The 16,103-nt window shown below is 31.3% G+C and overlaps 3 protein-coding genes and 1 long non-coding RNA gene across 7 annotated transcripts; 1 reads left to right on the top strand and 3 right to left on the bottom strand.

Annotated features, from left to right (window-relative positions):
* The first annotated feature begins 596 nt into the window (after window positions 1–596).
* Window positions 597–3,938, top strand: LOC142551922 (mechanosensitive ion channel protein 10-like). Its single transcript, XM_075661427.1, has 5 exons — window positions 597–2,062; window positions 2,152–2,275; window positions 2,780–3,073; window positions 3,152–3,354; window positions 3,571–3,938. The coding sequence occupies exons 1-5, from the start codon at window positions 678–680 to the stop codon at window positions 3,803–3,805; spliced, it is 2,241 nt and encodes a 746-aa protein (XP_075517542.1). The 5' UTR covers window positions 597–677; the 3' UTR covers window positions 3,806–3,938.
* A 94-nt stretch (window positions 3,939–4,032) lies between these two features.
* Window positions 4,033–5,187, bottom strand: LOC142551924 (uncharacterized). The gene is given in 3 exon segments (XM_075661431.1): window positions 4,033–4,493; window positions 4,496–4,523; window positions 4,788–5,187. Coding segments are annotated over 3 exon segments (657 nt in total). The 5' UTR covers window positions 5,039–5,187; the 3' UTR covers window positions 4,033–4,115.
* A 370-nt stretch (window positions 5,188–5,557) lies between these two features.
* On the bottom strand, window positions 5,558–7,529 carry LOC142551920 (bet1-like SNARE 1-1). 4 transcript variants are annotated; one of them, XM_075661425.1, is made up of 6 exons: window positions 7,430–7,529; window positions 7,137–7,193; window positions 6,293–6,440; window positions 6,116–6,172; window positions 5,960–6,019; window positions 5,558–5,866 (listed from the first exon to the last, which is right to left on the bottom strand). In XM_075661425.1, the coding sequence occupies exons 2-6, from the start codon at window positions 7,148–7,150 to the stop codon at window positions 5,777–5,779; spliced, it is 369 nt and encodes a 122-aa protein (XP_075517540.1). In that variant the 5' UTR covers window positions 7,151–7,193; window positions 7,430–7,529; the 3' UTR covers window positions 5,558–5,776. The 4 variants fall into 4 exon arrangements, with proteins under 4 accessions (XP_075517540.1, XP_075517539.1, XP_075517541.1 ...); XM_075661424.1 differs by lacking the exon at window positions 7,430–7,529 and adding an exon at window positions 7,274–7,423; XM_075661426.1 differs by lacking the exon at window positions 7,430–7,529 and adding an exon at window positions 7,403–7,421.
* A 1,512-nt stretch (window positions 7,530–9,041) lies between these two features.
* On the bottom strand, window positions 9,042–10,390 carry LOC142550994 (uncharacterized). Its single transcript, XR_012821456.1, has 4 exons — window positions 10,347–10,390; window positions 10,024–10,204; window positions 9,516–9,936; window positions 9,042–9,328 (listed from the first exon to the last, which is right to left on the bottom strand). It is a non-coding gene; the product is annotated as an uncharacterized LOC142550994 (long non-coding RNA).
* Between the last annotated feature and the right edge of the window lie 5,713 nt (window positions 10,391–16,103).

Here is a 16,103-nt window from a genome sequence, read left to right as displayed (position 1 = left end):
TAAATTCTCTATTTTTAACTTTTCCCAATCAATAGCCACTGTGAAAAATTATGCTCAATTATTTGTCTCCACCCGACAACGTTGAATGGACCTTAAACGACGTAGAAATTTGGATTTCAATAAAAACTGAACAGGGACAATGACGGCTTTTCTTCACCAGACGAGATTAGGCTAGGCTAGGCTAGGCTCGCGTGGACTACATAGAGACATTGATTTTGATCTTTTCGTTGCATATTCTTGGAGAACGAACCTTTCAGTTCTTATCTCCTAATCCTTAGCTCGAAAAATTCCGATTTGAGTGATATTGCAATGTGGTCCTGTATATGCTTGCTTTGGCGGTGGCCAGATTTTCAAATTTAGCGTGGATTGAACAGGCATCAATAAATTTCGATTCTTGAGTTATTAGAAAAATGAATTCATTGATGAAGAAACCGCGAAACTCATGTTGCGATCAAGACCAATTGCAAAAGAACTTACTTGTTAACTTGGGCTACCCAACTCCTACTATTTATACTACTCAGCATATTGACTATGTGTGTGTGCTGACTATACACTGCGTAATACACGTGAGCTCCACGTAATCAGTTATACATTTGCAATATCTATTCTAACATGAGTCTCGTCCATACATTTTCACGATAAAGATTTTCACTTTTCTTACTGTATAGCAGCTTCCGATGGAAAGTGATATATCAACGGCGGAGAAAGGAGGAAACTATGCTGTTGTAGTGGAGGTTCAGGTTCCGGGAACCCAAGGAGATGGTGCTTCTGGATCAACGGGTGACTCTTCGATGATGGAGGAATTGTCTAGAGTGCAAATACCCTTATTCTCAAGTACTATGACTACTCCAGCAATGCCAGTAGTCGCGAGCTCTTCTCAAGATTTATCTGCAAACCCACCAATTGGGTTGCCTGCTAGGCAAAAATCACTAATGAGATCCTCTTATTCGAAGCCGAAATCAAGAATTGTGGAGCCTCTATATTCGAGCACCTTGATGCCTGGTAAGGAAATTGCTCAAACTACCCCAGTAGGGTCACCTTATATGCTGTCACCGAGTGCGGCTTCGCAGTCTGTAAGAGTTAAGCCGAGCACTCCTAAAACGTCAGCTCCGATCACGCCAAGGACGCCTTTAATGGCGTCCACGGGAGATGAGGATGATGATGATGATGATGATGACAAGGTTTACGAGACCGAAAATCTTAAGGATTTTTCAAAATCTAAGCGCGGTAAGAAAGTGAGTGCGACGATTCTGGTGGAATGGGTTGCTCTTGTATGCATAATGTCTGTCTTAATTTCAAGCTTAACTGTTGATAAGTTAAAGAATCGTCATATTTGGAGTTTGGAACTGTGGAAATGGTGTGTGCTGGTACTGGTAATCTTTTGTGGTCGTTTACTCACCGGATGGGTGACTAATTCTCTTGTTTATTTGATTGGAAAGAACTTCTTCCTCAAGAAGATGGTTCTGTATTTTTTGTTTGCCTTGAAAAAGAGTTTTCGTGTGGTTTTATGGTTGGCTTTGAATTTTCTGACTTGGGTTTTGTTGATTAATCGAGGCGTTAAAAGATCAGAGGAAACTACTAAAATTCTTAATCATATAACTAGAGGCATATTGTCCACTCTAGTTGGGGCAGTTATGTGGATGGTGAAGACTTTATTTGTCAAATTGCTAGCTTCATCTTTTCACGTTAGAACTTATTTTGATAGAATTCAAGAATCCATCTTTCATCAGTATATTCTTCAAGTCCTCTCTGGTACTCCGAGGGAGAAAAATGATGTTTCTGAGAATAGAAGACGATTGAATTTCAGCAGTGTAAAAACAAGAAAACAAGATAAACAAGGGGAGGTGATTAATGTTGATAAACTTTACAAGATGAGACGAGAAAAAGTATCGACTTGGACAATTAGCGGGTTGGTCAATGTTATTAGAAACTCGGGGATGCCTAACATCTCTGTGGTCAGTGTTGAAGAAGAAGAGGAAGGAAAGAAAGAAATTACGAGTGAGGTTGAGGCCGAGGACTCAGCAAATAGAATATTTAGAAACGTTGCAAAGCAGGGTCATAAGTAAGGATGCTAGTCTCATGAATAACTTCTTTATAGCTAGCTGTTTTAGTTTTTCTTTGATAGTCTAAGGTTAAATTGGTCTGTGGTAGGTATATCGACGAGAACGACCTTCTACGTTTCATGGAAAAAGAAGAAGTTGATAATGCATTATTACTCTTTGAAGGAGCTGCAGAATCTAGAAGAATCACAAAATCATCCTTCAGAAATTGGGTGGTAAGATATTTTACATTTTGATGTATTGGATAGTATAAGTTGCCGTTGTATCCTGCTTGTGGTTGCATGTGCAATACAACAATTGAAATGCGACTCTTGTGCTACTGTATGACTTGGAGGATTTGAGTTGCACCGTTCCCAACATTTATAGCTTTTAGTACATTATAAAAACGTGGTCTTATAATTAATATCACTTCTATATTTAATTCTCATGAGTAGTAAGTCAAAGCGGGAGGGGGATTTTTCAATAGATAGTCCCTGCTGTCTCTGTGACTGATTGCAATAAGAAGTTGAGCTGCAATGCTGCTGATGTCAACAATTTTTGGTACATAATGTGCTCTCCGAGAGAAAACATTGGTTTATAGTAGACTACCTCTTAAATTAACCTCTATTCCCATCATTTTACCATAAAACAAATGTTGTGACTAAAGTTGGAATTCCATAGCTTATATTATCGAAGTGTTTCATGTGAAGCTAATTTCTTTATTTTTTGCTTGTGTGAAGGTAAGCGTATATAACGAGCGAAAATACCTGATACTGTCTCTCAACGATGCCAAAACAGCAATAAAGGAGCTAAACAAGATTGCTTCGGGACTTATACTACTAGTGATAGTTGTAGTTTGGTTACTTCTAATGGAAATCACCACCACCAAGGTTTTGGTGTTCATTTCATCTCAGATTTTACTGCTAGTATTTATGTTTGGTAACACAGCTAGAACAGTATTTGAAGCCATCATATTCGTCTTTGTGGTCCACCCTTTTGACATCGGTGATCGCTGCGTTGTTGATGGAGTACAGGTAAATTATTTGGCTTCTTATACTAAATTTGGCACGCGTAACATTGTTGGTTACTTCTAATTCTTGAATTTTCTACAGATGGTAGTCGATGAAATGGACATTTTGACCACAATCTTTCTGAAGGCTGACAATGAAAAGGTATACTATCCCAATGCAGTCTTGGCCACCAAACCGATCAGTAATTTCAATCGAAGCCCGGAAATGGGTGACAATGTGGATTTTGCTCTGGATTTTTCGACATCCGTGGAGAAAATAGCAGAATTGAAGGCTAAAATAAAAGCGTATGTTAAATCAATCTTTTCCATTATGTTTATTTATACTCAGAAATTGTCTGGAGCAGAATTCCTTCTTTGTGCACTTATTTTTTTCTCTAGTACTTCAGTTCTCAAAGTAGCATAAACTCAGGATCCGTCAATCCAATATTTGACATGTTGGAACGATTTTAGTTCGGGTAGTTTCTGACGAGTCGCTAACATTTCCTTTTATTTTATCTTCAGGTACTTGGAAAGTAAACCTCAAGAATGGCGTCCCAGTCACAGCGTGATATTAAAGGAAATCGTCGATGTTGACAAGCTGATGATGGCACTTTATGTGAGTCATACAATAAACTTTCAGAATACGATAAGGGGCAGTCGAAGATCCGATCTAGTCTTCGAACTCAAGAAAATATTTGAGGAAATCGGTATAAAGTACCGTCTTCCACCTCAAGAAGTGCAGATCAGTCAGTCATGAGTAGCAAATGGCAGCACCAACAACTGTTGTAAAGTGATGAATTTTGATAATTTTTGTATCTTCTCAGAAGAATTCTGACCTTCTGTTGTACTTCATTTTCATTCCAGGAATCTATTATTATTAGGTGATGATATTTTATGTTATTAAATTAATCTAGAACTGGGAAAATATTGCACACCGGAGTATCCAACAACAGATAAATCGGTCGAATAAACTTCTTAAATTCTCAAAAAAGATCATTTCATTTCAAGGGATGGATATAACAACAGAATTGAGAGAACTCCATCCTGGAATAGCAAAACATTTATATTTAGTCGAACCACAAAACAACTTCGTTCACACGATCTTTGAGCTTGAATGGTGAATTATACCCCGCGAGGGTGAAGTTCTGGGTCGAAGCCACTCTTTCATAAGGGGTGCCTTGGAGGGTTTTCCTCAAGGCCGCAATCTCTGTGGGAATATTGCCGTTCATAATGAATCCACCAAATCTTCTTACAGCACAATATTTGTGTCGGGGTAACTTCACTATCTTTATATGATCCGTGTCTGGTGCGGGTATGTTGTTCTGGTATTCTTTTGGCAAGTAAGCGAATATAGTGTAGGCCGAGCCATTAACATCGGCCGATGGTTTCTTGACATCGACTAGTATCGGAGATGTCATGTTCAATTGTTCATCTTGATTTGTTCATGATTGCCACCGAGAAAGTAATTGAATAAGCTATATAATAGATTAATAGAAGAAATATATATCAACTTAATACATATTATATTAAAATAAGAGAAAGTTGCGATATGTATATTTTTGTTCATCTAAATTGTCAGATTTCAATCTTAATTCGCTATCATTGTTTTCTTCGATTTATTTGTTTTCGTGTGACATTGACATGATACTAATGTGTCCAATGTCACAGTAAATATTCCCATGAAAAAACTAGAATTGCAAAACAAATTATTAAGGTTGTCATAAACCATTTTAGCTTACACTAAAAATCCCTCGTTAGCAGCATCCTGGTAAGAATTGAAAATAATGGTAGGACTCGACACCCAATTGGCTTCCTTGTAACTCCGAATCTCATAGTCTCTGTCACTATAAATGACTTCATATGGAGGGCACTCTCTGAGTGAGCAAACCGATGGTTGTGGGAATTCGAACTTACCCTTGCATTCCGACACCAACCAGCTTAAATAAAAACCCATAAATAACAAAAACAAATCTCCCTTCAATGAAATCATTATATACGACAAATTAATGCCCCAATAGATATATGAGAATGCGAGTTGTTCGGGCTAGGTACGAGGGTTTTTATAGGGGTAAATGTGTGTGGATGCAATTGTAGAAAATGGGTTTTCGATGAATATTGATATTTGATGGGAATTTCCTAACTCTGTGCTCTCAAGATTTGTTGTCAGATTTCTATGATTACTACCATTTAATTGGATTTGCCTAAATTGATGACCAAAATATTGCCTCAAGATTGTGACGATTACAATATTAGATAACGGGTCATCATATCTCATATTTTTTGGACTAAATTGTCTAATATAAATATGAAATTGTGTGTTCATAGAATCAATCCTCTAAACACTTTTCTTAATGAGATTGCTGAATTTTTTAGTCATAATGTTCGGACACCTATCAAACACGAATCCTATATCTCGTGTAGAAAACATACCAATCTTAATAGAAAATACAACACTGACAAGAATTTGGATCAGAAGAGTTCCCCGATATGGATTTAAAAAAATGCGAAGTAGACGCAAACACGACTTGTAATATTAACAAAAGTAGAAACACAACTCTTAACAAAAGTCAAAACAAACAAAAGCAAGTAATTCACATATACATATGATGATGGACATTTTTATACAAGCTCCTATGCCATGACATGATGACATCAATTCTAACGCTGATAAGCATTACAGTCACACAAGTTTCCATAGCATACTCCTCCATCAATCACAAACGGACCATTATCGAGTAAGATAGTAAATGACAAGGAAAATAACCACGAAAGATACCACGAGCGTAAACATACTTCGGCTCGATTTGGTCTCAAATACCTGAAGTTTAGTAAGAATTTCAAAGGCGACACATCAAACTCAAATCAAAAGGGGAAAAATGATATAAAATAATAATAATTTTGAGGTAAATACCATCTTAAACTTATCCATTGTTCCCGACAGAACTCCTCTTGATGCGTCCATGTCATTTCCCTGAAGTTCAGAAGTTAGAATCAAGAACAAAAAAATTATGTTCTAATATCAATTGAATTCAAGATGTGGGATCTGTTTCAGCTATATATTACGCACCATCCTGTCCAGCATAAGGTTATGAGAGTCGACTTCCTCATGTATGTCACCTGACAACTGTTTGCGTAACATTTTGTTAATATGTCGAAAATAAGCTAGAGTTGAAAAATTCTATTATCACCCAAGCAATGCAACTAGTGAAAATTAAAATAATAAACTAAATCATGTGTGACTCACTCTTTTCAGAATAGCAACTCGATCTTGCAGTCCGTCAATTGCTCTATCATTCTCTTGCTCATCAATTTCATGAGAGGAGTAAGATGATGAAGCCCTTATACCTCCCTCCTCAATCCCATCAAAAAGAGCAGCTCTAGTGTCACGATTCCTGCCCAAGACTGTTTTCGTTACAGATTTAGGAATATTAATATTAACAAGCAGAAGCATCATAAAAACTTCCAAGAGAAAAGGTAGCTTCTAAACTGTCATGGATAAACAGTATATTTAGAAACTAAAGATCGCCTATTGAATAGATTAACAATTATCAGATGATAGAGGTTCGTTACATAAAAAAGAATCAAAAGAGATTTGTGAAAGAAAAAAAGGTCTTTATTTTCTGTTTTTTTATCAAGTATTTCGAATCTTGAATTTTCATTATTTTTATTGATATTTTTCAAATAAGAACCTTCAGAGAGTGAGCTTCCTTTATAGCATGTCTCAGTAAATCGAAAGTGCAGTTCATCTTCCTTTGCATTTACTCTGATTTCTTTCATTTCATTTATTTTGTTCGGATCTTCCTTTTTTTCTGAAAGGCAGATTTAACTAAACAGAACACAATATCCTAATTCCGACCTCATTTACCAGTGAAGAACTTTATTCAATAAAATAGCAAAATTGAAATGGAATCAAGAATATACACCGAGAGTGTCCACAATCGATATTAAATTACAAGTTAACGACATGATCAAAAGCACATGCAAAGTTGTTTTCTTCTTCATAGATATATTAACCGCTGACACTCAAACTTTTGGGGAAGAAAGTAAATCAGTAGCTAGTACGCAATCAAAATTAAACGAGCAAATACCTTATTGAATTCATAATTTAAGAGATATGAAATCACAGTGTAGCTCAGAACCGTAACCTGCGAGTCAAATTTCTACAAAATTAAAAGAAAACACCAACGGAATTCACATTAATTTCACAGAGTAATTGAACTGATACCTGATGAGACTCAAATTTAAGAAATTTACATTGAAAAAACTGAATTGAAGTGCTCGCTCAACAAAGTACCAATCGCAGAAAACCTCATAGATCTGAAGAAAGTAAGCGAAGAGCGTATCTTAGGCGTACCTCCAACGGAAAAATGGAAGAACATACCTGATTGTCCAACGTCGATCGATTTGCAAAAAAGAAAAAAGAAAAAAAAATAGACAAATTTAAGAAAGCGTTAAAATATGGCAATTTCCTGAAGTGGGCCGTGTTTCAGTCCTTTGAGGACCAATATGCAAATAAATAAATTTGGTGTTTTGTTAAATTTTACACGTAAATGGCGATAAAGCAAAGTAATCTCAAAGAACTCCAATCATTCAGACAACTTGGCTGATGATTCTTGGATGAAAAATCGCGACCGCGAGTTTCATTGTGAAAAAAAAAATTCAATGAACTCCATGAAATTAAAAGCTTATTATATTAACAAGAAATACATCACTTTTGTTACGAAACATAGTAAATACCAATAAATAGTACGTTATTTTATTTTTCTGAGAGTATATCGAGAGTCGAAACTACAGGACATAGAACAAATAAGATTATAGATTTAAATTTTAAATATCAAATTAATAATATTTTATGTTACTAAATTTTTTTATCGATAATATTTAAAAAAATATAAAATAGGTCTCTTGTGAGATGGTCTCACGAATCTTTATTTGTGAGACGGGTCAATCCCACAAATATTCACAATAAAAAGTAATACTATTAGCATAAAAGTAATATTTTTTTCATGGATAACTCAAATAAGAGATTTATATCACAAAATACGATCCGTGAGACCGTCTCACATTAGTTTTTGCCAAAAATATATTATAGTTGGCATATACAACTACTAATAATATCGAATGAACGGAGCTTGTTGTCAATCACATTAAGATAGTCATGGAGATCATGGAGGCTAAGCAGACATCTTTTTTTAAAAAAAAATTGATTCAGAAGTTATTATTTAAAGAAGTACTTCACTTATATCAATTTTCAAGTGTTTAACAAAAATCGGAAATTTGGGAATAATCTTGATTAAAGTAATGTTACATTCTTCTGATCATGATATCGATAAGTGTATTCTTTAAGCACATAATAGGGTAATTTATCAATAATAACAATAAATCTTAGGGTAAATTTGCTTTAAATCTTCACATCCAAACTTAAATTTGTATAAGTTTCCGTCAAAAAAATTATGTGTTTGGACTTCTTGAGCCCACGTGTCTTTTATCGGATCAAAATCGATACAAAATATTTAAAAAATGGTATATATTATATTTGAGTATCAATTATATAAGATCTAATACTAATACATATTTAAGTAGTAAATGATGATATTAATAAAGTTGTTATAATTTTATACTCAAAATCTTATCTTTTGTATCAAATCTAAAACAGTTAATACTCAAATATCATACATTAGTACCATATTTTCAATGTTTTGTACCGATTTTCATCCGAAAAGACAAATGTGTCATTAATATCATTATTTATTATACATATTCGAGTACTTGAAAATCATATATTAGTAACATATCTAAAACACTTAATACTCAAATATCATATATTATTAACATATTTTTAATGTTTTGTAAAAGTCATTTGACCCAAAGAGTTCAAATAATATTTTCTTATACGGGAATGAAAATTTTTTGTTTCTTTTTCGGGATTTTTGAGTAATTTACCGTAATCTAAACCATGATGTAGAAGCGTGAGTGTATTTTGCCTTCTTGTGAAATCCATTCTGTGTATCGTTCTCAGCATAAAATACAGCAGCTTCCTGCATGAATGTTCTCAAAAACAAATAAATGAATATGGTTTCAAACTCAGTATCGGAGAGAATTTTTCTGTAACAAACCAAAATAATATTGTCATAAATCAGATATACTGTCTAGGATGGAGTCGATGTCGGGAGTTAAAACCCGCGCGTTGGTTGAGTTCCTCAAGATTGCAGCAATGTTTCTCTTCGGTATTGATGGCAACAACTTCCTGTACCAAAGCACAATCCAAACCTGCAGATACCTGAAATCCAGGTAACATTTACTTCTCTTACATTCTTAATTCAAGATTTGAAATTTTTCATCAGCATTTAGTAACCAATTGGTGTTTTTGCTGCTACTAAATTCCAGGAAACCTCGATTTCAGATTAGCACATACAAACATGGAAAGGAACTTGACAGAAATTTGAGTTTGGTATATACTTAATTACATCATATAGCGTATCCCCGAGCTTCAACTTTATAGCACCGCTTTAATACACCTGCATTTTCCCCATGAAACCTTCAGGTATAATGCTTCCAAACTACAAGGCTTTTGCGATGATCTTCCACCCTTTTCTGAATTTTTAAGATTTTTGTCCTGATTTTCACCTTCTGTATTAGACGATTGCTTCAAAATAGGCATAGTAGCTGGTGACTGAAGAAAAATCATCCTTGTCTCCTGCTGATCCTCGTGAAAATCATGTTACCCAATTATTTCAACGCACAACATATGAATATCAGAATATGTAAGTACAAATCATCCTTAGAGATAACGAACCATTAAACCTAAGTTGACGGTGGAATTTGATTCATTTTCTTCATACTGCAACCTCTCTGTATCTTCTCCAAACTCTTCTTCATCAAGAAGTTCTACGAGAAATAAAACGAGGTAAAAGACACTTCGACAAATGATTTCTTTTCAACCACATACTTATCAGGTAAATTTCTTATTCATACCAGGATTTCCTGAATATGGTCGAAGTGATACAGCATAGATGGTGTAGTAATCCTGTGGGAAAATCAGGTAAATCTCACTGACCGTCAGAAGACGAGCCTTTGTTTATAAATTTTGGAGTGCCAAATGACTTGATGGAATTTGATCGACCTTCACAACCAAAGGCAACCTGACTTGTCCCAACTGCAGCAGAAAAACTCGAGATCAACTTTAGCAAAAATATATTACATTGAAGAACGAAATTCTCTTTATGAACCAGCAATATTCATGAATTTAACAGTTTATTTTCAAATGAAAATACGAATATTTTTTGGAACAAGCTTACCCTTCCTCTCAACTTTAGCCTTTTCCTTGAAAGATGACTCCAAGAATGAAAAGCATTTGAATTATATAACTTTAACGGAAAAATCAACACACATTCAATCTGCTACTGAATTTGAAGCACAGAAGGGAACCGGAAATACATGTAAGCGGCGCAGAAGCAGTTGTGCCTGCGCTTCATCAATATCGTTTTCAACCTTTTCCCTGTCAAACAAATAATAAATTCAACGTCAAGAATCAGAGTATCAAACATGAAAGCCAGGACTTCCGTTCTTTCTTGACGGGAGCTTTTGGTGAAAACTTTACATATATAAAACAGCGCAAATCAATCCTGACAGATAGAAATTCATCACAAAATATCTGAAAAAAGAGTAAATTCAAATAATCAAACCTTCCTCGGTGCATTGCTGGTCGAACTGTCGAATGGCTTCGGATCCATATGAATTTATAAATTATTCTGATCATAGAAGCACCCAAAAAAAAGAAAGAAAGAAAGAAAGAACATAATTCATTGATCGGAAACAAATGCCAAATCATATACATGCATGTGAAAAAAGTCAAAAATTTTCTATGAATTTATTTTTACCCAGAATGTTATTATATTCACATTGGATCATGCAACAAGACATGCACCCCTTTTTTCTTGCATTCATCAATACTATAATCTTAGGTATCAATATCCCAAATGATGGTGCAGTCTGCAGCATACCACCGATTAATGATTGCCAAAGAAAGTGGACATTGAACTAAAACAAAGATCTTAACACTGGGCTGCGCTTGAACCAACCTGTTTCGATCAATAATGATTGGATTCTGGTTTTCAAGAAATTATTATTGTGTGCATGTATGATCTCGAGTGAATTTCAGCACTGTGGCATTATTATAAAGAAAAGGAAGAGATTGGCGGCTAAGGGTTTTGGAGAAGTTTCAGAATGGAAAGATTTGCTTACGCTGTCAGATGGCTGGGTACATCACTTCATGCAAGGAATGTCGGGTGATTGACGGCCGCCTGCATCCTCGTTATTCTTACATTTTTGGTATACTCCTCTAAGTTGACTTAATTTGATCATTTATTTTAATCTAGATAAATGCAACGCACGTCGAGAAATAGAGATAATTTGTCTATGATAATTTTATTTAAATGTGTTTAAATTATTTTTGAAATAAGAATAACTTTTAATAGATAAATAATTAATTATTTAGTTACAAATGAAATGATCATCACATTTTCTTGTCTTTGATTTGAAGACCTCTTGAAATCTTTTTGTGTCCATCGGTTTTTATCTTCTTATCTTTGTTTTTTGTACTCGGTAATTGGTTCTTCATCTCGAATCTCTATTTCATCTTCGTCTTCATGGATCTTCATGTTTTTGTTGATATTTATTTCATTTGATTTTTCTATCTTTGGTGGTACACAGCTTTGTTTAGTTGGCTTGATAATCTTTCGAGATCTCCGTTTCTTGATATTGACATTTGTTGTTGGATAATTGACATGTATCTCAATAGCTTATGCCACAATTTTTAACACTTCATCACGTTTTTTCAATGAATTATCTAACTTGAACAATAATGTGTGGAGCTTGGAGCTTGGTTGATTTAGCGAATCTTTATATGGGTTACTTGGTAAATTCTGCATTGAAAATTTTTATTGTTAGATGCAATATTTATGTAGATATAAAATCATTTGTTTGTTTTATCTTATACCTGGTCATGAATTTGAATAAAATCTTCAATAGAACATCCAACAAAAGACGCTGCAACTTTTCCAAATAATGTTATTATTGCCATCTGATTCTCATCTTCAATTGTGATTGTTATTCTATACTTGTAACATAAAGAAGTAAAGTAATGATCATCTTTTTTTTAATGTGATCTAAAACTTGGGTTGGGTATTGGTAATTAGTTTTACATAAAAACGATTTGATTTCATTGTTATTCCTCTTTTTCTATCCATTTGATGTATATAAGAGTAATTATTACACATAAAATTAATTTAAACTCATTTTGATTCTTTTGAAGTGTTTTCTTGTGGTACCAAACAATTATTTGTGTTTGTCATGCATAGGATTTTACAATTTGGAAAATTGACAGTCACGTCAATGCAATCCTCATTATATTCACCATTTGCTTAATATAGGGCTTTGCATGGTAAATCATAATTATAAGAAATAAATAATGCGTCGTAGGTAACAAATATAAATTTTGACATAAAGATTAAGCAACATTCGAACTAAAAGATAAATCTTTCACTATCATTCAATTTTGCTAGGTTAAACATGCAAGAATGAAGGTAGTATTGGGATGAATGAACTTCTATGAAGTTTTAGTGAGTTAAGCTGCTGACATTGTGTCGTTTATTTTAAATTTCATTAAAGATATATATATATATATATATATATATATATATATATATATATATATATATATATTTATTTATTTATTTATTTATTTATTTTAAAAAGCTGTAAATTTCATTCCAAAAATGAAATTTCATTTTTCTTCAATTATTATAAAATTTATTAATACCTGAAAACGAACAAAAAAAGACATGTATTTATTAATATTATTTAACGAAAATAAGGAAATATATGTAAATTCACACAATTTTATTAGAGTTTTCAAATTTATTAATCGTGTATTATTTACGTTATTTATGGATGTTAATTTACTCAAGTTTAAAATAAAAATTTCATAAAAACTCCTACGAGGCTATTTCATGAGAACATGTCTCATGTCCTACACTAATCATGAAAAATCATTGTTTTTCACTCTGAAAATTGACTGGTTGGCCATCTGAATGATATATTCATGAGATCGGTTCACATAAGTTCAATTCAAAAATTGGTGAACTATAAAAATTCATTAAAAAAAAGAGAAGTCAAACAAAAAGAATTATTTTTAAAATAAGGATATAATTCATTCTGTGAAAATATATTGTAAATTTTATTATTCTTCTATTCATTTTAAATTATATTACAGATATATTTTTTAAAACAAATAAAGTATAAATTCAATTTCAAAAAATGATGGCTAAATTTCATTTTGCTCAATTTTATTTAGAACTAATTGATAGTTGGGAAAAAAAACAAACAATAGAATATGTATTTATTATTATTATTTTAAATTTTATTGAAGATATTTTTTTTTAAATGATGTGTAAATTTCATTCCAAAAAATGAATGTTTAATTTAAATTTCATTCTAAAAACTGGTGGTTAAATTTTATTTTTCTTCAATTTATTTTAAAATATATTAAATAATAGATGGAAAAAACAAACAAGCGAAGATAAGTATATTAATTATTATTATTTATGTTATTCATAGATGTTAATTTATTTAAGTTAAAATAAAATTGACACAGAAACTCCTATGAGGTTGTTTCACGAGTGAATTTTGTGAAATATGTCTCATATCTGACTTGAATCGTGAAAAAAATTATTTTTCACCCCTGAAATAACTGGGTCAGCCCCTCTCAGGACTATATAACAATGAAACTGTTTCACATAAAACCTAATAAAAATTGGAGAATTATAAAATTTTGAACAATAATGTAAACTTCATTTTTATTCGATTTATTTTAAAATTTCTTAATTAATAAAAAATAGAAATCAAACAAAAATGTAAATTTCATTATTATTTTATTTACTTTAAATTTCATTAAAGATATATATATATATATATATATATATATATATATATATATATATTATAAAATATATATGTAATTATATTTCAAAAAATAAGATAATGTAAATTTTATTTCAAAAAATGGTGGCTAAATTTCATTTTTCTTCAATTTATTTTAGAAGTCATTAATAGCTGATAGAAAATAAACAAAAAAATATTTATTAATATTATCGTTTTGAATTTCAATAAATATATGTTTTTTTTTAAATGGAGTACAAATTTCATCACAAAAAATGGAGATTCAAAAAATGAAAGATAAATTTAAATTTTATTCCAAAAAAATGTGGTTAAATTTCATTTTTCTTTAATTTATTTTAGAAGTCATTAATAACTGATAGAAAATAAACAAAAAAATATTTATTAATATTATCGTTTCGAATTTCATTAAAGATATGTTTTTTTTTTAAATGGAGTACAAATTTCATCACAAAAAATGAAGACTAAAATTCATTTCTCTTCAATTTATTTTAAATTCCATTAATTAATAGATGAAAAACAAGAAAAACAAAAAAAAATTAAAAATGGAGTGCAAATTTTTACTGAAGAATGAAGGCTGATACTAAATTTTATTTTTCTTCAATTTTCTTTAGATTCCATTAATTAATAGATGAAAACAAAACAAACAAAGCGATATATATTAATGAATATTATTTAATAAAGATAAAGACATATATGTATATTCACAATTCAAACTGATATATTTATAGTAGTAATAAATATTATTTAATGAAGATAAGGACATATATGTAAATTCACAATTCAAACTCATATATTTATAATAATAATAATAATAATAGATAGATAGATAATAGATTGAATTTCATTATAGATATAAATTTTTTTAAAAAAAATAGATTGCAAATTCCATCACAAAAGAAGAATGCTAAATTTTATTTTACTTCAATTTAGTTTAGATTTCATTAATTAATAGATGAAAACGTGCGGAAAAATAAGGTCCTCGGGTTAGCGTGCACACATCCAACTCCGGCTACTTAGTCTTCGGCACCTTCGATATACTGATCAATATGCTCACCTGCATCAATCGCACCTAGTGAGTCTAAAGACTCAACACCTGTAACTTAATAACAAATACATATATATAACATGTAACAATGAAAATTACTGTACTCAACATACATTTCATGATCTTAGCATAAGGGTAAACATGTCGTAAAATAGCATAACATGTCAAAACATCACATCATAACATCATATACTTGTTCATTTTCTTTAATCAAAATCAACTCGTTAGTTGTGACTTTCGTATTAGTTATATCGTATCAGTTCTATCGTGAAATTTTAAAAATAGAGGGCAAATTTCATTATAACAAAAAATAACGCTAAAGTCCATTCATCTTCAGTTTATTTTAAATTTCATTAATTAATAGATTGGAAAAGACTAAAATTCATTTTTTTCAATTTATTTTAAATTTCATTAATTAATAGATGAAAAACATGGAAAACAAAAAAAATTAAAAATGGATTGTGTAAATTCACAAAAAAAAAAAAAATTTAAACATGTATTAATGATTATTATTAAATGAAGGTAAGGACATTTATGTGAATATATTGGAAAAGACTAAAATTCATTTCTCTTCAATTTATTTTAAATTTCATTAATTAATTGATTAAAAACATGGAAAACAAAAAATTAAAAATGGAGTGTGTAAATTCACCAAAAAAAATAAACATGTATTAATTATTATTACTAAATGAAGGCCAGGACATTTATGTAAATTCACAATTCACATTCATATATAGATATAGATTTTCTTTAATCGAATTCAACTCGTTAGTCATGACTTTCGTATTAGCTATATCGTATCAGTTCTATCGTAAATTTTTAAAAATAGAGTGCAAGTTTCATTACAACAAAAAATAAGACTAAATTTCATTCATCTTCGGTTTATTTTAAATTTCATTAATTAATAGATTGAAAAATACTAAAATTCATTTCTGTTCAATTTATTTTAAATTTCATTAATTAATAGATGAAAAACATAGAAAACAAAAAAATAATAATTAAAAATAGAGTGTGTAAATTCACATTAATTAATAGATTGAAAAAGACTAAA

Source organism: Primulina tabacum, chromosome 7, assembly GCF_025594145.1.
Source record: "Primulina tabacum isolate GXHZ01 chromosome 7, ASM2559414v2, whole genome shotgun sequence".
NCBI lineage: Eukaryota > Viridiplantae > Streptophyta > Magnoliopsida > Lamiales > Gesneriaceae > Primulina > Primulina tabacum.
The sequence above is the reverse complement of the archived record's forward strand: the minus strand, read 5'-3'. Positions and strand labels throughout refer to the sequence as shown.